This window comes from Xenopus tropicalis, chromosome 9, assembly GCF_000004195.4.
Source record: "Xenopus tropicalis strain Nigerian chromosome 9, UCB_Xtro_10.0, whole genome shotgun sequence".
Classification (NCBI taxonomy): domain Eukaryota; kingdom Metazoa; phylum Chordata; class Amphibia; order Anura; family Pipidae; genus Xenopus; species Xenopus tropicalis.
The window spans coordinates 84,298,334-84,323,142 of record NC_030685.2 but is presented as its reverse complement, the minus strand read 5'-3'; the positions used below and the strand labels follow the sequence as shown (position 1 = coordinate 84,323,142).

The window sequence follows — 24,809 nt, the reverse complement described above, 5'->3', positions numbered from 1 at the left end:
TCATCTATAGACAGCACCCCCCTAATGTAAATCATCTATAGACAGCACCCCCCTAATGTAAATCATCTATAGACAGCACCCCCTAATGTAAATCATCTATAGACAGCACCCCCTAATGTAAATCATCTATAGACAGCACCCCCCTAATGTAAATCATCTATAGACAGCACCCCCCTAATGTAAATCATCTATAGACAGCACCCCCCTAATGTAAATCATCTATAGACAGCACCCCCTAATGTAAATCATCTATAGACAGCACCCCCTAATGTAAATCATCTATAGACAGCACCCCCTAATGTAAATCATCTATAGACAGCACCCCCTAATGTAAATCATCTATAGACAGCACCCCCCTAATGTAAATCATCTATAGACAGCACCCCCTAATGTAAATCATCTATAGACAGCACCCCCAGTGCACTCCCACCGCATTGTGATAGGACAATGGGCAGACAGGCATCAGTATATACAGTATATATAACCCCCCCGGCCCCCCCAGATGGTGCCCCCGAGTGAGACATAATCTATTCATACTAATGAAAGGCTGCACCGTGATTTCAATAAGAACACGGAAGTGAGTTCTGAGATGCGGAAACCATGGTTACAGCATGTGGGTGACCCCTAGGGGGGGCGGCGGGGTACTGGGGGGATAATAAGAATATACATACGGTTTGCTTGTCCTCATTACCTGATTCATTTCTACGTGAGGCCTAATTAGCGACTGTAAATCCCTCATTATATTTTCATGTTTACAGTACTAAATGCGCAAGGAACGTGGCAGAAAAGTGTGGTTGGGCCACTGGATCCGATACTGGTGCCTGGGGGGCATCTCACTGCCATGGAATAGGAGGGATGTAGAGCACCTTGCCAAGGAAACCTCTGATTGGTGAATTCTCCTGCATAGCAAATAGGCAGCCTTACAGTTAGGGAGACACCCAATCAGGAGTCTGCCTTTATCAGTAAGATTCAGATTGGGCCAAATCCATGTCTCCGGCCGAACCGAATCCTCAAAATCACGTGACTTGAACATTTTATACAGCAAGCTTTACGTGTGGTTCCCTTTGACCCTTATCCCAATCTGCATATGCAAATTAGTATTGGGTTTGGTATTTAGCGATTATTTCCCAAAGGATTGAGGGTTGGGCCGGACCCTATCACTGTGCATTCGGTGCATCCCTAGCAGTAACGCTAACCATGGAGAATATCCCATAATAATGTAACTGCATATGGACATTTACTTACAATTAGGAACTGATTAGAAACTATTATTTATTTGGAAAAATTTGGCTTTTTTTTGTAATTGAGGCTCCGCCCCGGAGTCGCACGGGAATCAGCGCAGGTGAGAGGAACGTGATTCAGTGAGAGTGACAGCAGCACAAGCAGCGCCCAAAGGTGCTAATAGGTGTGACAGAGCCTTCATCACCCCTGTGCGTTTAGCGCTCACATCAGCTTCCATATGTAAAGTGACATCTTTAGCGCCGTCACACGTGCTCTTACACGCGGCGTCTGTATGGCGAGGGGGCAGGGGAGACAGGGAGTGTGGGCAGGGGAGGCAGGGAGTGTGGGCAGGGGAGGCAGGGAGTGTGGGCAGGGGGTGGCAGGGAGTGTGGACAGGGGAGGCAGGGAGTGTGGGCAGGGGAGGCAGGGAGTGTGGGCAGGGGGTGGCAGGGAGTGTGGGCAGGGGAGACAGGGAGTGTGGGCAGGGGGTGGCAGGGAGTATGGACAGGGGAGGCAGGGAGTGTGGGCAGGGGAGGCAGGGAGTGTGGGCAGGGGTGGCAGGGAGTGTGGGCAGGGGAGGCAGGGAGTGTGGGCAGGGGAGGCAGGGAGTGTGGGCAGGGGGTGGCAGGGAGTGTGGGCAGGGGAGACAGGGAGTGTGGGCAGGGGTGGCAGGGAGTGTGGGCAGGGGAGACAGGGAGTGTGGGCAGGGGTGGCAGGGAGTGTGGGCAGGGGAGGCAGGGAGTGTGGGCAGGGGAGGCAGGGAGTGTGGGCAGGGGGTGGCAGGGAGTGTGGACAGGGGAGGCAGGGAGTGTGGGCAGGGGTGGCAGGGAGTGTGGGCAGGGGTGGCAGGGAGTGTGGGCAGGGGTGGCAGGGAGTGTGGGCAGGGGAGACAGGGAGTGTGGGCAGGGGAGACAGGGAGTGTGGGCAGGGGGGGCAGGGAGTGTGGGCAGGGGGTGGCAGGGAGTTTGGGCAGGGGAGACAGGGAGTGTGGGCAGGGGTGGCAGGGAGTGTGGGCAGGGGAGGCAGGGAGTGTGGGCAGGGGAGACAGGGAGTGTGGGCAGGGGAGGCAGGGAGTGTGGGCAGGGGGTGGCAGGGAGTATGGACAGGGGAGGCAGGGAGTGTGGGCAGGGGAGGCAGGGAGTGTGGGTAGGGGTGGCAGGGAGTGTGGGCAGGGGAGGCAGGGAGTGTGGGCAAGGGGAGGCAGGGAGTGTGGGTAGGGGTGGCAGGGAGTGTGGGCAGGGGAGACAGGGAGTGTGGGCAGGGGAGACAGGGAGTGTGGGCAGGGGAGGCAGGGAGTGTGGGCAGGGGGTGGCAGGGAGTATGGACAGGGGAGGCAGGGAGTGTGGGTAGGGGTGGCAGGGAGTGTGGGCAGGGGAGGCAGGGAGTGTGGGCAAGGGGAGGCAGGGAGTGTGGGTAGGGGTGGCAGGGAGTGTGGGCAGGGGAGGCAGGGAGTGTGGACAGGGGAGGCAGGGAGTGTGGACAGGGGAGGCAGGGAGTGTGGGCAGGGGTGGCAGGGAGTGTGGGCAGGGGAGGCAGGGAGTGTGGACAGGGGAGGCAGGGAGTGTGGGCAGGGGGTGGCAGGGAGTATGGAAAGGGGAGGCAGGGAGTGTGGGTAGGGGTGGCAGGGAGTATGGAAAGGGGAGGCAGGGAGTGTGGGCAGGAGAGTCAAGTAAATTATGTTGCACAATCCCATCAGCCCCTGCCCCAGTGAGCTTACGATCTAAGGCCCCTATCACATTCCCATCAGTCCCTGCCCCAGTGAGCTTACAATCTAAGGCCCCTATCACATTCCCATCAGTCCCTGCCCCAGTGAGCTTACAATCTAAGGTCCCTATCCCATTCCCATCAGTCCCTGCCCCAGTGAGCTTACAATCTAAGGTCCCTATCCCATTCCCATCAGTCCCTGCCCCAGTGAGCTTACAATCTAAGGTCCCTATCACATTCCCATCAGTCCCTGCCCCAGTGAGCTTACAATCTAAGGTCCCTATCACATTCCCATCAGTCCCTGCCCCAGTGAGCTTACAATCTAAGGTCCCTATCACATTCCCATCAGTCCCTGCCCCAGTGAGCTTACAATCTAAGGTCCCTATCACATTCCCATCAGTCCCTGCCCCAGTGAGCTTACAATCTAAGGTCCTTATCACATTCCCATCAGTCCCTGCCCCAGTGAGCTTACGATCTAAGGTCCCTATCACATTCCCATCAGTCCCTGCCCCAGTGAGCTTACAATCTAAGGTCCTTATCACATTCCCATCAGTCCCTGCCCCAGTGAGCTTACAATCTAAGGTCCCTATCCCATTCCCATCAGTCCCTGCCCCAGTGAGCTTACAATCTAAGGTCCCTATCACATTCCCATCAGTCCCTGCCCCAGTGAGCTTACAATCTAAGGTCCCTATCCCATTCCCATCAGTCCCTGCCCCAGTGAGCTTACAATCTAAGGTCCCTATCCCATTCCCATCAGTCCCTGCCCCAGTGAGCTTACAATCTAAGGTCCCTATCCCATTCCCATCAATCCCTGCCCCAGTGAGCTTACAATCTAAGGTCCCTATCCCATTCCCACAATTTAGTTGGCTGCCATGTAAGAAAGGGCCAAATAAAGAAGATGTAAAGAAGTAGTAAAAAAGAAGTAAAACTGAAGCGAGAGAATTTCGAGAGCATCTCGTGGGGATAAACAAACTGCCAGACAGACAGACTGAGAGAGAGAATATCACTTACTGTAACTCATTCCCCACTTATCATAGAGATCCAGCCCTGAGGCAAACCATTCAGTAGACACTGGGAGAGCTGGGGGCCCCAGCTGATTATTACCAGTATAACAAATGCCTCCGCACAAACAAATAAAATACAAAAACAAGAACATTACAAACATATCTATATAGTTCTGACTAATTGAATTTCCTCGGTGCCGTGCAAGGGAAAAGAGTGCAACTAGTTTTATTCCCCATTTTATGCTTCCTTAGGAGATACATTTACAACACGGGATGATTATATGAATCCGGCTTTTCTTTTCTTCCCCAGCAAACACTGTATTTATTGCTTTAGGTTTGCGACACAGAGGGAGCGAGACGTTCCAGTGCGCAATCACCGGCAGCCGTAATCTCAGCCGCACAATAAGGTTAATGCCGGCTCTTCGGAGAAGTCTGCAGCCTACCGCCGAGCCGCTCAGAACATTAATTCTTCAAGGCCCCTTTCCTCCGGTCGTAAAAAGTCGGAAAAGTGGGGAGAGGAAAGTTAATTCGTACCTCTTGGTGCTGCCGGCTTTCTGCTGCTGTTTGGAGAGGTCTCCCAGGGCCGCGGCGGGGCTGCCAAATATTAGGCCACTTTTTCGGATTATCCTCTGCTTCATGGCTGTCAAACTGTTCCATTCTCTCACAAACCTTAAAATCTAGAGTTAAGTGAAGGGATAAAAATGAAAAAAAAAATGTTAGGAAATTAGTAGAAGCCGGTGGGGAGCGAGCAGTGGGATCTGCCCCAAAAGAACTGCGGCATTTACAGAAAGGTATTGTATTGTGTTATAAGAGAGAGAGCAATCTGTTAGTTTGTGTCTAAATAACAAGTAAATGTGTGTGCCCAACCTGGGCTTTCCTGCATTCCACCTATATTATTATATATGGGATAATGTACCCCCTACTGTAAATGATAAGGATATTAGCAGTCACTGAGGGGTTCTGTGCCCCCCATATAAAGGCACAAGGCTGCAGGCTGAGTTATACAGGGAACTCTGAGTATCACTCATGTATTATAAGGGATAATGTACCCCCTACTGTAAATGATAAGGATATTAGCAGTCACTGAGGGGTTCTGTGCCCATATAAAGGCACAAGGCTGCAGGCTGAGTTATACAGGGAACTCTGAGTATCACTCATGTATTATAAGGGATAATGTACCCCCTACTGTAAATGATAAGGATATTAGCAGTCACTGAGGGGTTCTGTGCCCATATAAAGGCACAAGGCTGCAGGCTGAGTTATACAGGGAACTCTGAGTATCACTCATGTATTATAAGGGATAATGTACCCCCTACTGTAAATTATAAGGATATTAGCAGTCACTGAGGGGTTCTGTGCCCATATAAAGGCACAAGGCTGCAGGCTGAGTTATACAGGGAACTCTGAGTATCACTCATGTATTATAAGGGATAATGTACCCCCTACTGTAAATGATAAGGATATTAGCAGTCACTGAGGGGTTCTGTGCCCCCCATATAAAGGCACAAGGCTGCAGGCTGAGTTATACAGGGAACTCTGAGTATCACTCATGTATTATAAGGGATACTGTACCCCCTACTGTAAATGATAAGGATATTAGCAGTCACTGAGGGGTTCTGTGCCCATATAAAGGCACAAGGCTGCAGGCTGAGTTATACAGGGAACTCTGAGTATCACTCATGTATTATAAGGGATAATGTACCCCCTACTGTAAATGATAAGGATATTAGCAGTCACTGAGGGGTTCTGTGCCCCCCATATAAAGGCACAAGGCTGCAGGCTGAGTTATACAGGGAACTCTGAGTATCACTCATGTGTTATAAGGGATAATGTACCCCCTACTGTAAATGATAAGAATGTTACAAAGAACTAATAAGGATATGAGAAGGCAGCACAGGGTTACGGACGCACAGCATTACTGGACTGATGTTTTTATATAGGTCACAGAATTGCACGGTGACATAAAATTCTTAAGCATAAGGATTCCTGGTATAGGCTAAAGCTGACACAGATCTGGGTAAATGTCCTAAATTGTATTTATCTCTATGCACCTATGTACTCCCCACCTGTCTGTCTGTGCCTCTATCAATCTATGTCGATCTATCTGACTGCCTACCATTCAGTCTAAGCTCTAACGCGGCCAATTCTATTTACTGGATATTGGGGTAGATGAGCGTGGGACTTGGCAGATAAGAGGTTACACCAAAAGGCAATGAATATTGATGAAGTATCACAGCTACTAATACTGCGAATGAGAAGGAGAGAAGAAATTAGCTTCCTTGGCATTTGCAACCACAGAAATAAGTAGGTGTTAGAATCAGCTAAAGGAGCAGATCTCACCCTTATTTTCAGCACTGGCAAAAGTTAACACCGCTCGTCTGAATATGCAGAAAATGTTTCAATAGAAAAAAAAAAAGAAGAAACAACTTCTATATATAGGGTCATTAAAGGTGCGTGTGTTTCTGCAAATGTAACCTGCAAGCAACACTCAAGAATGAGAATTGGTATTTATATTTGACATTAGCTGCCCATACGGCACCCCCGGGAGCCGGACACTGTGTGTCGGTCAGGCTGGAATATCTCATACACATACCATATGCCCAGGCACCGGGGGAAAGGGAAAGTTTTGCAGACTGTGAGTGAGGAGACTGCCGGAGAGACGTATCATTAGGGAGAAGCTGCCTGCAATTGGGAGGAAGCGTTTTCCACGGTGCCATTTTAGAAATGTATCACTGTTAGAAATGGCAATTTCTTTTTCGTGTATTTATGGAAAAGCATCTGTCTGCACCAGATTGAAGCTTTTTATATTCTTAAAGATCTCCACCGGCGTTTTTCTTCCCCCCAGATTTATTCTTAGCACAATAGTTAACCATTGCAGGGATGGCAGCCGACATGGGGGGCAAAGCTCATTGCAGCTCCGAAGGCACCGCAACTTCTGCACAAACCAACATGCACAGCATAAATGTTAAACAGCCAATATGTCCTCTATTTAGATATAATTGTATTGTTATTTGATTTATTAAACACTACTTTGAAAGAATGTTCGTGTTTTACCTAGGTTGCCCCTAGGGGGCCTCTGTGCTTTGGCTGGGGCTGAGCTGGGTGCCCCTAGGGGGCCTCGGTGCTTTGGCTGGGGCTGAGCTGGGTGCCCCTAGGGGGCCTTGGTGCTTTGGCTGGGGCTGAGCTGGGTGCCCCTAGGGGGCCTTGGTGCTTTGGCTGGGGGCTGAGCTGGGTGCCCCTAGGGGACCTTGGTGCTTTGGCTGGGGCTGAGCTGGGTGCCCCTAGGGGGCCTCGGTGCTTTGGCTGGGGCTGAGCTGGGTGCCCCTAGGGGACCTCGGTGCTTTGGCTGGGGCTGAGCTGGGTGCCCCTAGGGGGCCTCGGTGCTTTGGCTGGGGCTGAGCTGGGTGCCCCTAGGGGGCCTCGGTGCTTTGGCTAGGGCTGAGCTGGTTGCCCCTAGGGGGCCTCGGTGCTTTGGCTGGGGCTGAGCAGGGTGCCCCTAGGGGGCCTTGGTGCTTTGGCTGGGGCTGAGCAGGGTGCCCCTAGGGGGCCTTGGTGCTTTGGCTGGGGCTGAGCTGGGTGCCCCTAGGGGGTGTTGGTGCTTTGGCTGCGGCTGAGCTGGGTGCCCCTAGAGGGCCTCGGTGCTTTGGCTGGGGCTGAGCTGGGTGCCCCTAGGGGGCCTCGGTGCTTTGGCTGGGGCTGATCTGGGTGCCCCTAGGGGGCGTTGGTGCTTTGGCTGGGGCTGAGCTGGGTGCCCCTAGGGGGCCTCGGTGCTTTGGCTGGGGCTGATCTGGGTGCCCCTAGGGGGCCTCGGTGCTTTGGCTGGGGCTGATCTGGGTGCCCCTAGGGGGCCTCGGTGCTTTGGCTGGGGCTGAGCTGGGTGCCCCTAGAGGGCCTCGGTGCTTTGGCTGGGGCTGATCTGGGTGCCCCTAGGGGGCCTCGGTGCTTTGGCTGGGGCCCTCCTGCTCCTATCCAATTGGCCTGTTTCATGGTCATTCCCTATTTCTGAATGGGAAGAAAGAGGAGAAGTAGATGGAGGAATAGATGTAAATAAAAGAGACTGGGAGAATAAAGAGGTTGAGTGGGGAAAGGAGGAAAAATAGTTTCGAGAGTGGCCCTAGGGTCTAAGGTTTTCTGGTGGGCCCCTGGGGTCCCAGTCCAACACTGGCTGGGGGTGGGCCAGCCTATAGGCAACCTAGAAACAAATTTGGGTAGAATGCCTTTTTCTGTCCTAGACACTCCGAGAAGCACAACTTGAAGCAAGGTTTGGGTGGGGCCCTAGATATTCTTAGTACTTAGTCAAAATGCCGGATGTCTGTGTTTGTAACCTTACTATGGATTAACGGGGTTCCTGCTTAATTTTGGGGGCTTTAAAAGAGCCCTGCCCCAGAGGCAGCTTTGGGCCTTATTGTGATGCTTGCTTTGCTTTAGTGTAACCCAATAAAAGATGTTTTCCCAAGGAATTCTAAACCATGTTAGGATGGCACCACACAGCATACAGATATCCCCCCGCACTAATGTTTCCCAGAATAAGCGGGGTGAGAAATAAACTGTGTCCAAGGGCAGTCTAGCCTGACATTTAGAAATATGAAATCAATAGCTGAAAAGACATTCATATAGATTTCAAAATGCACAGTGGATAAGGTCTATTTTAAAAATAGAGGAAGAAATAAATTGTTGCTGCTTTCCCCGAGGCACCAGGGCAACATGCCTCATAAATTGTCCTGCCTGCGTAGCCACAAGTGTGTAATAAATTATAATAGAAATGATAATACCCCCCTCATCAGGAATCCAATGGTGTTTAACTTGAGACCAGGCCAACTGGAAGGGGAGGCTGGCAGGATAAAGTGTGTGATTATAACAATAAACAGAAGGAGCCAACTGGAATATGGACGTGGGTTTTGTGGGCACATTTACACCCTACTCGTAAGGTGGCCATACACGGCCGATTCCAGCTGTCTATATTGGTCCTTTAGGCCGATTTGGAAGCTTATCTGCCCGGGTATGGGCACGAACGATGGGCCTACCTGTCCGACACTGGGGCAGATCTCAATCGGGCAGGTTTCATTTTTCCGTCAGATTAGGGAACACATTGGTTCATTGATGCGGTCCATGAACCAATAACGCCTTTACCCATCGTTCTTATTCGATCATTTGGACTCAGGACCAAACAACCAAATTTGCCCAATGTCGCCCACCCGTAGGGTGGGGATATCGGGAGAAGGTCCGCTTCTCCTGGTGACCTCACCAAGCGAGTGGATTTTACCATGTTTGGCCACCTTTAATTGGAGAATGGTTCTGCCAATTGAACTAATCAGATACAGAATTAAAGACATTATATCTTACCATAGATCTGTTAGGTTTCTGTTGCAGAGCTTCAGGTAAATCATCCCAATTGTCTAATCTGATGTCCAAGGGGATGAAATTACAATTCATGGGTTCCCCTTCCTAAAACAGCAAATGCATATTTAGAACACAACAAAAAAGAAAAACAGAAAACAAATGTGGGGGTGGAAGGAAGGGCCAAGAAAGTGATATATAAGGTGACAGAGAAAGGGAAGGGGAGAGAGTAAGAGATCAAGACTAGGAAGCGGTGTCCCAGCAGCCGATCAGCAGAACAATGGGAAGGGAGCAAGATAGCAGCTCCCAGTAGGTATCAGAATAGCACTCAATAGTAAGAAATCCAAGTCCGGCTTGGGACTCCTCCAGTTACATGGGAGTAGGAGAAACAATAGGTTAGCTGAAAGCAGTTCTAATGTGTAGTGCTGGCTGAAAGCTCAGACTCAGGCACAAGGCACTGAGATGGCGCCTACACACCAATATTACAGCTACAAATACATTTGTTGGTTCAAGAATAAAAGGTTAAATGGCAGAGGGAATTATTTGCTGTGTAACAGTGTCATTTAGAAATAAAAAGTGCCCTATAAAAATCATGACAGAATCCCTTTAAACCTGTTGTGTTCATTGTTAGATTGAAACAATGGCAGTAAAAACATCAGGAGTGGTGGGAGAAGGTGAGAAATGCAGGAGATGGCACTGGGGAGGAACACAAAAGGTCTGGTAGGAAAGTGCAAGGCTGGAACGGTTTTTGCTAATTCTCTAACAGTCACTGGTGTGTATATATATGGCCAGTGTTCAAATAAATCAAACTGATCAATAAAATCTGCTGATTTACTGATTTATGGAATGCTAAAGACAAGAGTACACGGAGGTAGGTTCTACCTGCTCATTTGTTGCATTACACTGAAATAAAACATATGAATAAGAATATTCCCCAAGTCATGTTATTTTTAATATGAATAATGGGAGGTACCAAGAAGGGAATCTAATGAAAATGTTTGGGGACCAAGTTGGGCTGTACCCCTCTGAGCTACTGGGGGTGCCTCTGGCGTCAGACAATGCCATGACAGATGCTGGAAGTCTAACAGATCAGATATTGCTAAATGCGAATCATTTCATTCAACCCCCGCCCCCACTTGCATGGCTACTGAAAAAGGTGGTGGGGGGCGAAATTTTAATTGGCAGGGATAAGTGCTAGCAGCAATCCTGGTGATTTTTTCCTTTATTTACTTTAAAGGATGACATATAGGTTTTACACCCACACACCAATAACTTCTGGTCACAGCCATGGAAATGCTTTGCATGTGAATGCTAAATGGGATGTTAATGCAGAGCCGTTCCATCAATAACCCCTATAAATAGCATTTACTGTGGCCACTGACATTAAATAATAGGTGCACTGCAAAGGCTCAACAGGCCTGTGGTGTGCAAAGCAAAAAGCCTCCAACAATATGTAGTTTTCCAGTCTTTTTTATAAGAAACAGTGAAAACAAGAAGCTAACGGTGTCCTCAAAAGGCACAGTTAATCTTCTCTGTACAACAACCGGCCAACTGGCCTGCAGATATCAATGAAATAATAACCAGGTCTGCCCCTTCAAGTCTTATTCCTTATTCCTATAATCTGGCTGGGTTTTATTTCCAGCCTGTGAACATACCTTGCTATATAAATAGATCCTATCAGTATGCTTGCTGGCGCAGAACATTAATCCATCATAAACTGGGAAACAAACAGAGTTCTCACAATGTTCTGCAAAAAAAAAAAAAACACACACAATATGTAGGACAGTCGGTATGGATGTGGGCTTCTGTATACAGGGCAGGCAGCCACTAGGGACAGGATTTTAGTAGAAGGAGCGAGGGAGAAGGGGTGGGAGGGCAAGAAGTGAGAGAATGAGAGAGGAAAGGGAGGGAGAGAGAGGAAGACACAGAAAGAGAAAGAGAGAGTGAGAGGAAGCCAGAGAAAGAGAGAGGGAGACAGAGAGGGAGACACAGAAAAGGAAAGAGAGAGGGAGGGAGAGAGAGAGAGGAAGACAGAGAAAAAGAGATAGAGAGAGAGAGGGAGACACAGAAAGAGAAAGAGAGAGGGAGGGAGGGAGAGAGAGGAAGATAGAGAAAGAGAGATAGAGAGGGAGACACAGAAAGAGAGAGGGAGGGAGAGAGAGAGAGAGAGAGAGAGAGGAAGACAGAGAAAAAAAGAGAGAGAGAGAGAGAGAGAGAGAGGGAGACACAGAAAGAGAAAGAGAGAGGGAGGGAGGGAGAGAGAGAGAGGGAGAGAGAGGAAGATAGGGAAAGAGAGATAGAGAGAGAGAGGGAGACACAGAAAGAGAGAGGGAGGGAGAGAGAGAGAGAGGGGAAGATAGAGAAAGAGAGATAGAGAGAGACAGAGTGAGGGAGATAGAGAGAGGGAGTTAGAGAGAGAGAGAGAAGCATAAATCAAATCAAATCAAATGAGCATTATTGGCAGGACCAAATACATTTAGCATTGCCAATCATGCAGAGGGTGTAATGGGTGGGGTTAGGGGGGGGGTCAGTATATGGAAATTGGGGGGTTTAAGGGGTGGGGTTATGGGGTCAGTATATGGGGACATAACCTCAGCATAACCTCACTCCTTAACCCCCCCCCAATTTCCATATACTGACCCCCTAACCCCACCCATTACACCCTCTGCCTGATTGGCAATGCTAAATGTATTTGGTCCTGCCAATAAAGCTCATTTGATTTGATTTGATTTGAAAGGGATAGAGAGGGAAAGAGAGAGGGAGAGAGTGAGGGAGAAAAAGTGAGAGAAAGAGAGAGAGAGAGGGAGAGAGTGAGGGAGAAACATAGAGAGAGACTTTCCCATCACATCCGACTTCACTTCTATAGAAGAAGAGAGAAAACTCTGCATCCAACTGGGAGAGGAGGCACCAACAGTAACAATGGCAGCACAATACATAACTGACTGTCATAGACTGCGAGAGACAGGGACCCATTTACTGACCCCCTAACCCCACCCATTACACCCTCTACCTGCTTTGGCAATGCTAAATGTATTTGGTCCTGCCAATAAAGCTCATTTGATTTGATTTGAAAGAAAGAGAGAGAAATAGAGGGCAAGAGAGAGAGGATAGAGAGGGAGAGAGGAGCTGCGCCGGGGAAACGGGAGGGGAAGATCATGACCGAGACTGCAACACAGGGGGGCAAGCAGGTTTAATGCAGAAATGTAACCCCTTCCTAAAAGGGGCGGCCATTGCTTGGATCCAGAAATGGATTAGCAGAGTCACTTTCCGTGTTAGTGTTGCCACTCTGGGGGCAATTACCTGCTGGAAACCATAACCTGGCAACATGTTGCGACAAGGGAAAAAAAAGAAAGTTATAAAAAGGTTAATTAAACAGACTGTAGAAGGCTGCAAAATCATTCCCCAGCCGGAGAGGGAGATAGAAAGGAACGTTATCCAATAGGAGGCTGCTCTATCAATTGAACATTTAGTCACCCCAGCAGAGGAGAAAGTTGTACAGTGAGCGTTACCTGGCTCAGTAGCTGCTGATGTCTCCCCGGGGTGGGCTTCCCACTTGTTATTTTCCATGTTTATTAAATGATCCCTCTGTAAGTCGCTAGTGGGAGAGGGGGCCGCGTCCTGCTGAGCGCCGCTGAGAATCTCATTACCCACACGCTCCACTCTTTCATTTTCTTTCTCCTCTTCATTGCAGTCGCCACCGACGGCTCCTTTCCTGGTCTCGGGACCTGCCCTCGGAGAAACACAAGGTGGAGATATAAAGTCATGGGTATAATAAGGGAGAAGCAAATGTCAGCTTTTATTAAGTTCCAGCTGCCGGGATGGCCCGGCGCCAAACCTCCAACCAAGGCATTTCTACAGGACAAAATAGTAGTGTAAGGTGCTCACTTTACGGCTAAATGCAGAAAAAAAGTAGTTCTTGGCAAAATGGGGGTTTTGATTGGCCACTAGACGAGTATTGCCAAGGAACAATGACCAATGCATTCACTAGCACTAATGTCTTAATGGTGGGCGGGGGGGGGGTCACCTTTATATTAACTTTTAGTATGTCATAGGATGTCCTATTCTTAGCAACTTTGCAATTGGTCTTCATTTACTGTTTATAGTTTTTAAAATATTTGCCTTCCACTTCTACATCTTTACAGCTTTCAAAAGGGGGTCACTGACCCCGGCAGCCAAAAACGATTTCTCTGTGAATTTCTCATAAATTTTATTGTTATTATTACAGAGAAAAGGGAATCATTTAACCATTAAATAAACCCAATAGGACTGTTCTGCCCCAATAAGGGGTAATTATATCTTAGTTGGGATCAAGTACAGGTACTGTTTTATTATTACAGAGAAAAGGGAATCATTTAACCATTAAATAAACCCAATAGGGCTGTTCTGCCCCAATAAGGGGGTAATTATATCTTAGTTGGGATCAAGTACAGGTACTGTTTTATTATTACAGAGAAAAGGGAATCATTTAACCATTAAATAAACCCAATAGGGCTGTTCTGCCCCAATAAGGGGTAATTATATCTTAGTTGGGATCAAGTACAGGCACTGTTTTATTATTACAGAGAAAAGGGAATCATTTAACCATTAAATAAACCCAATAGGACTGTTCTGCCCCAATAAGGGGTAATTATATCTTAGTTGGGATCAAGTACAGGTACTGTTTTATTATTACAGAGAAAAGGGAATCATTTAACCATTAAATAAACCCAATAGGGCTGTTCTGCCCCCAATAAGGGGTAATTATATCTTAGTTGGGATCAAGTACAGGTACTGTTTTATTATTACAGAGAAAATATACATTTTTTAAAATTAGAATTATTTGCTTATAATGGAGTCTATGGCAGATGTCCTTTCCGTAATTTGGAACTTTCTGGATAACAGATTTCCGGATAAGGGATAGATGAGTACTAGTATTTTTTGTTACCTAGAGAGGTAAATTAAAGGCCTAAGGATATAAAAGGGCTATTCAAGGAAAGAAGAAAATGAATATAAGGAGCATTACGAGACAATGCTGCATTATATAATCACCGAGCGCTTCATATCCCTTTGTGCGAGTCAATATTTGCTCCTGGATATCCTTCCCTAAAAAGACCTTTAAACTTCTAAGCTGAGCAAACTTCATCTCATTGAACGTGGGACTTGGTGGGAGGCTGGCATGTAATGTAGACGCGGCATCATTAGCCTGCGAAAGAACTGGAAATATATAATTTCATTGCCCTTTTGATCATAAGTCTCCAGAAAGGAGAAAAAAAAAAATAATAATAAAAAAAAAATAAAATAAAACCCAGCATGGCTATGGATGTCAGGCTTATTTGCTGCCATGGAAACGGGACCTGCACTCCTGTCCGTTGAATTCGCATCCCGCTGACATTAATCAGAAATGTCCATTTGTGCCAGCTTAATGCCATGCCATAGGAGCGCTGAACATACGTTGCTGACAGAAATTGGCACCTTTCACTTTGAGGAGAGGAGACACATTCACGGGGCTGATGTTCAGGTGCGGATTTTATCCCCCTGCAAAATACACATTTGAAATATGCATAACCTTGTGTGATTTCTGCGCAGTCGGGGAAATGGATCCGGTGGGGCAGGCATTTTGCTAAAAAAACAGGAAAGTTTCAGCAAAAATAACATGGTTGCCCTGTTACAGTATTGGTCTGTTGGGAAAATAAATAGGCAATAAAAAGGCCCATATACAGTATACAGTAAGTAACTGAAACAACGCGCTGGTCTCCAAAAGAGCGAACTTGGGGGAACCTTCGGAGTCAAATATTGTTGTTGGTAGCCATAGGGGCCCTGCAGAATGACTGGAACATAACAATGTAGAGAGCAGAGGCAGGGGGTCAATAGTATAATGGACACGCGTTTAAATAGGCACACATTAAATATGTTTATCTTCCCGAAGGGTTAGGGGCTCGAAAAAGAGATCTGTAACTGGCATAGGCTTGGTGTCACCTCTCCTGAACTAGGGAACAGGCTAAAAGCTTGGTACAGGCAGCAGTGTCCAACCAAACTGGCACACATTTACTTTAACACCGAAGCCACTACTTTAGGATCCGGTCAAACCCCAAATCCTTTGTGAAAGATTTGGCCGAATACCTAACCCAGGGGTCCCCAACCTTTCTTACTCGTGAGCCACTGTCAAATGTAAAAAGACTTGGAGAGCAACACAAGCATCATAACAGTTCATTCTTGAAAACGTTTCACCGCTCATCCAAGTGGCTTCTTCAGTTCCCGGCAGATTTCCCGGCATTTAAACCCCTGAGGGTAGTACAGTCACAGACGTCCAATCACAATGCTTCCATTGAACTTATTCAGTTAGGTTTTGGCTGAAACTCACAGGTGGGAGAAAGTGTGATCCAGTTACTTGTGCCTCAATGTGCTTGTCATTAAGGCAGAAGTTTCTCTTAGCTTTCCGTGTTTATGTGACAAAAAGCCACCCGATTTTAAGGATTTGGATTGGCCAAAGGCATGGAACATACAGTTGTTGCTGGTGGTATCTGTGACCATCTGCAACATGCATAGAGCTGAATGCCCAGGGCTGTACTGATAGGTTAGGGAGTTACCCTTTTGGCTACTGGGTACCAACCTGTAGAGGTAAAGCTGGGTACTGTACTGCTGGCAAACTCAATACTGGAAATCACCGATCAAAGGAGTTAGGGCCCTCAACAAATGGGAATGGTGGGCATCACTAGATGCCCTAACCTAGGAGAGAAACCACAGGGTGCCAGGGCAATTGAACAGAGTAAGAAAATAACCTAAAAAAGCTTTTTCCTGAAAAATGATGGATTTTTTGCAACTAAAATATTTCCTTGCTGAGTAATAAAGGTACCAACATTCCTAAAAGGTGCTCCGTTCAAAAGTTGCTGACTCAAACCATTTTTCATATATGAATTCATATTAATGTGACCACCGGGGGCAGAGTTGCATTGGAGGATATTGAAGTAGCTTTTCCCCTGGCAAAACACAAACTGGACAGAATATCTAAGCCAACATACACGTTCATTTTCCATATAAGGGAAAGTACACCCACCTTACATGAGCTCATTGGGCTCGTGAAAAAAAAAGTTGTATAAACATTTGATTTTCTAGAAATAAATATAAATGTGTTTTTTTTTACACAGACTGAAAGGAGGACATGTTACAAACCATTACCCAACCCCCCTTCGGTTTAGTGTTTGGCAACCCCTCCTTTACCTTGTTCCATTATAAAAAGATGGACTCTGGGATTTGAAGTCCATCTGTTTTTCACAGTGTGTGATGCACATATTTTGTGGAAAATAAAGGGATTTCAAGTCCCAGAATCCCTCACTGCACAATGGAACAAGGTATAGGAAGGGCTGCATTATACTGGGAGCAAAAACACTGTGGTTTATTTTATCAGGTCTGTGTAAAAAATGCAATTATACTTAATTATGGGCGCATAATCTCCCATTAACATGCACCATTCTCCCAGTACTTACCCCGTTTGGATCGTTTGGATCTGGGGCTCTCACATATTTCGCAGTAGGGTAACAAGGCGTTATTGGTATAAGTGCAAGCAATGCAGTCCCAAAGCTTGTCTGACGCCGGGGGCCTTTGAGGGGACAGGGGAGTGTTTTCGGAAAGGCCACGTGCCCTTGGAGAAGAGAACAAGGCAGAGGGTTTGCCGCTCCAAGATTTCCTCTTCTTTGGGAGAATGTTTTTAGGCGTTTGGGTCCCCGTGGGTCGGACTTTTTTGGCCTCTTGCTCAAAGTCCTCATCTGGATACAGAGCATCAACATCGAGCACCTCGGTGCCTTCCGGCAAGTCTGCATTGCTACTGGTGCTGAACACTTGCTCTGGGTCCCGTTCCTCCATTTTCTGCTCACTGGTTCCCTCATCCACCACTCTCTTGCGCTTCTTTTCTGCGTCCGGTTTGGGTGAAAAGAACGTGCGGATATCGTGCTGCTTCTCCTTTTCAAACTGAAACAGAAGAAAACATTAAATGTCCAATGTACAAAATAAACCACAATACACACCAAGAAAGACAATCAATAGTCTCCTGTATGTAAAGGGCTATTATCCCAATATTTTTCCATTTTGTGCCCAACTGAAGTATTAAGAGCTGAATATGACTATGAAGGTTTTCATTCATCCAGGTCATGGTATATCTAGTATAAATACATCTAAAGCAACTGGACTTGTTAAGTAATCATTGAAGACGTTTCACTACTCATCCGAGCAGCTTCGTCAGAAGCTGCTCGGATGAGTAGTGAAACGTCGTCAATGATTACTTAACAAGTCCAGTTGCTTTAGATTTATTTATACTAGATAAGAGATAATCATTTCTCCTTTGCTTTGTTGCCATAGCTTATATAAAGACGTAACTGATTCAGCCTGCAGTTTCAGCCTTACCTAGATCTCCATGGTTCTGTGGTTTGCCTGCACGCAGCCTTCTGTATCACATAGCCACGGCCTTCCTGCTGTGTTATAGTCTGCTTGCCATCATTAGGGCTGTACCCAATCACTAATAGAATGCTGAAGGCATGGCACTAAAGGGAACAAGGCCCTAAGTTCACTCACAGGCCATAAAATGAGTCCTACATTGGTATTCCCCGGGACTAAGCACGGCTCAGCAGGAAAATGTTATGGTACAGAGATAATTTTTGGCTGTTTGACTTCCTGCTGTCGCTTGCCTTTGTAGCTCAATATGAGCCGCAGAAACATTCCCCCCCCCCCCCAAGCCTGAGAAAATGAAACCCCATATATCTCATACTCTATAAAGGGGAACTAAAGTGATTTCTAAAGCATGTGGCCCCCTCGGCCGCTGCACCATTCACATTCCTGAAGACACTTCCTGGCCCCCCCCATACTTCCCCAGAGCAGGGTTGATGGTAATAGTGGAACCCAAGGGCCCGGCTGCAGCATTTGTCTCAGAATGCCCCTGTCAACATCATACTGACAGTATTAAAGGAGAAGGAAAAGTAAAAACTAAGTAAGCTTTATTAGAAAGGTCTATGTAATACAGCCATAAGCCCTCACAGAAACGCTCTCTATCAAAAGAAACAGGATTTGTTGTCTCTTTGTTTTCCTGTGCCAGAGACACGCAGCTCTCTCCTCTCCCTCAAGAATGCTAAGAACTCTCCAGCTCCCCCCCCTTAGGAATGTGGATCTGAGCCAATCAGCAGGAAGCTGACTCATAGTCTTACACACTGAGCATGTACACCGGCCTTGGTCTCGGTGCATGAGTGAGGCATTATGGGAACTTTTTTTACAGATCTCAGCGTTTTTTTTTTCCTATGAGGCTTCTGATCATCTAAACGAGAGAAATACGGGGAGACTTAAGGGCACTATTGAGAGAACTAAAGGTATGTCTGCAGCCTGAGATTAATTCTTTATTAGCCTTTCCTTTAAGGTAAACTGCCCCTTTAAAGAACAGGATAGAAAGGAAATACCCAGTCGCTAGAGTATCAGCAAGTACTTTTCTCCGCACAGGCACAAAAAATAACTAGAAAAGAAATTAACATTTTTTCAAAAACCCTTTTTCATTTCCCATACATTACACATTGTTATCAGGCACAAATAAGGCCTTTTTATCTTGATTATAAACGACCCTGTTCCAGGAGAATGCGGCGTAAGCATAAATAGCTGCTTTGGCCTTGATCCTTCCCAATGCGCCACGAGCCCACACATCCTTTAGTGAGAAGCCTCAACAGGAACAACCTATAAACACTCTCAAAGTGACTTTGGCATTTTTCGAGCTGGAAAATGTCCTTTATTATATCAGTCCCATTCAGTGCTCAGCCACTCGCCCAGGGGAGCACATCTGTTACGCAAGGCAAAGTCAACCCTGTCACGCCTTTATGGGAACACATGGGAAGAATGAGAAGGATAAAAATAAAGTATGACAAGCTAATATACAAATATATATATATTACACACCTATAGACACATATATATATATATTGCTATGGAGACCACTCACATGGAGACACATGGGTACCACGAGTGACACAAAAGCTGTGGTAGAAATGAGGTGGCTGCTGCTGAGACCTTGACAAGAACAATAAAGGGCTAATTTTCTATATAGCTTCAGTTTTCTTATATAATATTCTATTCATAGCAGTGTTTTACCCCAGATTGTGCCCCCAGCTCCTGCCCCACTGGAACTCATTTGATAGGAAGGTACCTGACTATCTCCCGGAGGCCCAATTGCAGCAGAATAAGCCGTATCCATCATGTTGTGCACACAGCAACCCCCAATTCACTGCCTGCTTGGGGTCCTGATCTTATCTTAAAGAGGTAGTTCACCTTCAAAGGGAAACTATACCCCCCAAACAATGTAGGTCTCTATAAAATTATATTGCATAAACAAGCTTATATGTAAAACCCTGCTTCAACTAAATAAACCATTTTCATAAAAACAGTACAGGTATGGGACCTGTAATTCAGAAAGCTTGGGAGCTGGGGTTTTCCAGATAAGGGATCTTTCCATAATTTGGATCTCTAAACATCATATATTGATTAAACCCAATAGGACTGTTCTGCCCCCAATAAGGGGTAATTATATCTTAGTTGGGATCAAGTACAGGTACTGTTTTATTATTACAGAGAAAAGGGAATCATTTAACCATTAAATAAACCCAATAGGGCTGTTCTGCCCCCAATAAGGGGTAATTATATCTTAGTTGGGATCAAGTACAGGTACTGTTTTATTATTACAGAGAAAAGGGAATCATTTAACCATTAAATAAACCCAATAGGGCTGTTCTGCCCCAATAAGGGGTAATTATATCTTAGTTGGGATCAAGTACAGGTACTGTTTTATTATTACAGAGAAAAGGGAATCATTTAACCATTAAATAAACCCAATAGGGCTGTTCTGCCCCAATAAGGGGTAATTATATCTTAGTTGGGATCAAGTACAGGTACTGTTTTATTATTACAGAGAAAAGGGAATCATTTAACCATTAAATAAACCCAATAGGGCTGTTCTGCCCCCAATAAGGGGGCCTTTCCTTAATTTGGAGCTTTCTGAATAACAGGTTTCTGGATAAGGGATCCCATACCTGTAGTATGTGCCATTGGGTAATCCTAAATAGAAAACTGCCATTTTAAGAATAAAGGGCCGCCCCCTGGGATCATAGGAGTCCCAGTGCACACAAACAAGCCAAGGCACACATACATGCTAGGCCCCATCAGTTAATGGATGGACAGAGTTCTGTCTTTTACTCCAACACTACTTCCTGTTAGTTAGAGCTGCATCACTTCCTGTAAGCTGATCTCTGAGGGAGCACACAGCCCATTACAAAATGGCGGCTAAAGGGAAAGGATGTAAAAGGGCAATATTTACTGATATATATATATTCCAGTTTGACGAGATTCTTTAATAGGTCACTTATACATAATATAAACTGTCTGTTGGTTACGTATTCATACTGGAGGTACGGTTTTCTTTTAAATGATCTAGGAGCTACTCCTTGAATGCGTCTGTGGGCATGCTCAGTGTGTGTGTATGTTGTACAGTACAATATCACCCCCCCTTGCCCCATGCCAAGATCCACCAATAAAGCCATCTGGATAGATTTGCCTAATGAGTAGAAATGTGGCGGAAGGGCCGGGGCGCTGGGAGTGTTGTTTTATGCCCTTTTGCTAGAGCCGATCTTGGCGGCCGGACCACGGGCAGCAAATGAAGCCCGGCAGCAGTAGCTTGGCACTACTATAAGACCTCTGCTAATTCTATTCTCTCCTGCGGGAGCCAGAATCCTCGGTGCAGCCGGGGGAGCAGCGGTGCCTCTTTAGATTTTTGTTTTTACGCATCACAAGTTAAAAACGTTTCAGGCAGAATGATTTTCTCGGTGAGGTACAGTTCACCTGCTGAGCATCGAGCTCCTTTCAGGGGCGGCCGAACGTTGCTTCCCCCCTTTCCTTTTCATATTACAGCTGTTACACCGCGAAGATAAGCCAACGGATTTAATTGGACCAGCTTGGATGCAGCCTTTCAGACCCAGCATGGACTGGGGCACATCAGCTGTTCAACTCGGGGCCGCTAATGAGGCCGACAAATCAAATAACGTCCCCGCCAACAATACCGATACGGCGGCTAGGTGCCGGGGATACATTAAATGGACGCACACTGCTTTCACATAGTGCCACTTCCTTGTTGCCCTGTGTCAATGGTTCCTACAATGACAAACTGATCCTAAAAAGCTGCCGTTACCTTACTTGCACCCAATGGAGGCAGAAGGGTTATTTATACGGCACTGGGAGACAATGGCGCAGTCATACATAACCGTAGGGGAAGGAGGCAGTGGGTACGACGGCGCTTATTGGCCAAACAAATGGCTCACAGCTTGCTGGATTCTCAGAACTTACATCACCGAGCTGAGCACCAGCTTCCTAATGGCATTTTTATACGGTGGCGAATATATATGCGCAGAATAATGAGGGACGGCAGTGCGGGAATAGCGAGGGGCTTGTGAGGCACATAATTAATGTACATATATTTTTTAAAATTATACATGTTAAATTTTACTCAAAGGTAAAGTCACTCACTGCCCTCCCTGCTGCAGGCACGGCTTTGATTCATTCGGAAACCTCCCCATTCGTTTTAGAGAAACGCTCCTTCATACGGGGGCAAATGTATCTGAGACCCCCTAAGGGCACACTAAAAGCCTCTCTTTCACCTAATGACACATTAATCTTTATAGTATCCTTATAATACACAGCGTGGGACACTTCCTGTATGTAGATGTAATGTCTCCGTATGTCCGGGATGCTTGAGCAAAATGACAGCCAGTGCTGTGTGACCTTGGAAATGTCGCTTTATGGTCACTCATTCATGCTTGAAAAATGAGTATGTAAGCTCTCTGGGCAAATCATTTGTATAGTCGCAGTGCTGTAACCAAAGACAGCTGACCGGGGTATTAAAGGGGGGCCCAAGAGATCTACATAAATAGATTTTGCTCTGATGCTCAATATTCTAGATATTTCACTGTACAGCATATATTATAGCAGGATTTATGATACCCCAATATATCTATACACCTGTGACCTTGTTATGGGCTAAGGGGGCCCAGCCTGAAGGCCGGTTAGGGGGGGATTTGGGGTGAGTGCTTATTTGTGCCCTGGGTACCCCTGGAACTATAGCAGGGTGACTGTTACCCCAATGTTTCTATATATCTGTAACCTTGTTATGGGCTAAGGGGGCCCAGCCTGAAGGCCAGTTAGGGGGGGATTTGGGGTGAATGCTTAGGCCAGTTAGGGGGGGATTTGGGGTGAGTGCTTATTTGTGCCCTGTGTACCCCAGGAACTATAGCAGGGTGATTGTTACACCAATGTTTCTATATATCTGTAACCTTGTTATGGGCTAAGGGGGCCCAGCCTGAAGGCCAGTTAGGGGGGGATTTGGGGTTAGTGCTTATTTGTGCCCTGGGTACCGCTGGAACTATAGCAGGGTGACTGTTACCCCAATGTTTCTATATACCTGTGACCTTGTTATGGGCTAAGGGGGCCCAGCCTGAAGGCCAGTTAGGGGGGGATTTGGGGTGAGTGCTTATTTGTGCCCTGGGTACCCCTGGAACTATAGCGGGGTGACTGTTACCCCAATGTTTCTATATATCTGTAACCTTGTTATGGGCTAAGGGGGCCCAGCCTGAAGGCCAGTTAGGGGGGGATTTGGGGTGAGTGCTTATTTGTGCCATGGGTACCCCTGGAACTATAGCAGGGTGACTGTTACCCCAATGTTTCTATATATCTGTAACCTTGTTATGGGCTAAGGGGGCCCAGCCTGAAGGCCAGTTAGGGGGGGATTTGGGGTGAGTGCTTATTTGTGCCCTGGGTACCCTAAGAGAGAAAGCAGAAACATTTTTAGAACTATGTTGTTATATAAGTAACATTTTGTGTAAGCTTGGGGCTAGGTCAAATGAAAAAATTGGTTTAAAACCCCAGAAGCCTGGGAAGCGCTGCATGATGGATTTATAACCAAGACTCTATCATATCTACAATGGAGATTTCAGGTCACTATTATTCTTGCCAGTAAGAATCTTTTATAAAAATTGTAAACCGTTCTGCTGAAATTTTCTGCTTTATGGCCCATTTAAGCACACAATGAAGAAACATTGCTTTTGGTCTGTGAGCAGGGCAGCTGTCCTCGGATATGATTTATGAGATTATTTTCTGTTTCTCTAAGGAAGACACTGGGGATTTCATGGCATTTTTATATAAGCACTTAGAATTTGATCTCAATCACACTCAGAAACTAGATCCCTAAATGGGATCATCTGATGCTCTATACTTATCCACAAACCCAGGGGCAGGATAATCAACCCGAGGGGCTACAGTTGCTTCTGAACCACAGCCCCCAGCAGTCTCGGTCAGTTACAGCTGTGGGATATGGAATCTATCAGCGACGACTGTTTCTCTAACATTCTAAAGGGGAATAAGAACATTAAATTTGTCTGTTTGTATGTTAGAGGCTATGATATTACCTCCTGTGAGGGGAGAAGGCCATCCAACTGGATTACTTTTAAGGGTGAAGACACACAGAGCTACTAGTAGCAGCTACTTGTCGTGGCTACTAAAACAGACAATGCTGATCATTTACTGATAATTGTCTCTACGTGTGTTTAGCAGAGGCAATTCTCAGTATTGTCTATGGCAGGGGATTTTCTGGCATTCAGTAGCTGCTACCAAGTAACTCAGTGTGTCTTCACCCTAAGGAATAATCAGTGATTCGAATCTATACCAATAAGCATATAATTCACTGACTGACAGCTCATATACATTAGTAAGTCAATCGCCTATCTCCGTGCAACGGATAAAATCCAGTTAAGGATTTGTGTTTGAATTGAGCTGCCATTATTTTGGCTCAGCCCTGTGACAAGAAATACCCAGATCTGTTCAAGAGTTGGCCACCAATGTGCTTGGCCAAATTAGGGATGCACCTAATCCACTATATTCGGATTCAGCCAAACCCCGAATCTTTTCTAAAAGATTTGTCTGAATACGAAATCCTAATTAGCGTATGTAAATAAAGATATGGAAGTGCGAAACAGCACCGCGCTCTACCGTGTCTATCTGACAAGTCATGTGATTTTAAGGATTTGAAAACAAAATCCTGGATTCGGCACATCCCTAATGATAATATTGTTTGGCTCCTGGGCCAAGAATCAATCATACCACAGGTATTGGATCGCTTATCCGGAAACCCATTATCCAGAAAGTTCCGAATTACGGAAAGGCCATCTCCCATAGACTCCATTATAAGCAAATAATTCTAATTTTTCAAAATGATTTCCTTTTTCTCTGTAATAATAAAACAGTACCTGTACTTGATCCCAACTAAGATATAATTACCCCTTATTGGGGGCAGAACAGCCCTATTGGGTTTATTTCATGGTTAAATGATTCCCTTTTCTCTGTAATAATAAAACAGTACCTGTACTTGATCCCAACTAAGATATAATTACCCCTTATTGGGGCAGAACAGCCCTATTGGGTTTATTTCATGGTTAAATGATTCCCTTTTCTCTGTAATAATAAAACAGTACCTGTACTTGATCCCAACTAAGATATAATTAC

General features: G+C 46.2%; 1 protein-coding gene across 2 annotated transcripts in view; it reads right to left on the bottom strand.

Annotated features, from left to right (window-relative positions):
* zranb3 (zinc finger RAN-binding domain containing 3) overlaps positions 1-24,809 on the bottom strand; it is a 158,324-nt gene that overhangs the window by 11,299 nt on the left and 122,216 nt on the right. For both annotated transcript variants that reach the window (XM_031892934.1, XM_031892935.1), the window contains 5 exons: positions 16,730-17,210; positions 12,776-12,991; positions 10,922-11,013; positions 9,273-9,374; positions 4,464-4,606 (listed from right to left, as the gene is read on the bottom strand). In XM_031892934.1, coding sequence (XP_031748794.1) covers positions 4,464-4,606; positions 9,273-9,374; positions 10,922-11,013; positions 12,776-12,991; positions 16,730-17,210 — 1,034 coding nt within the window. The remainder of the gene's footprint in view (positions 1-4,463; positions 4,607-9,272; positions 9,375-10,921; positions 11,014-12,775; positions 12,992-16,729; positions 17,211-24,809) is intronic.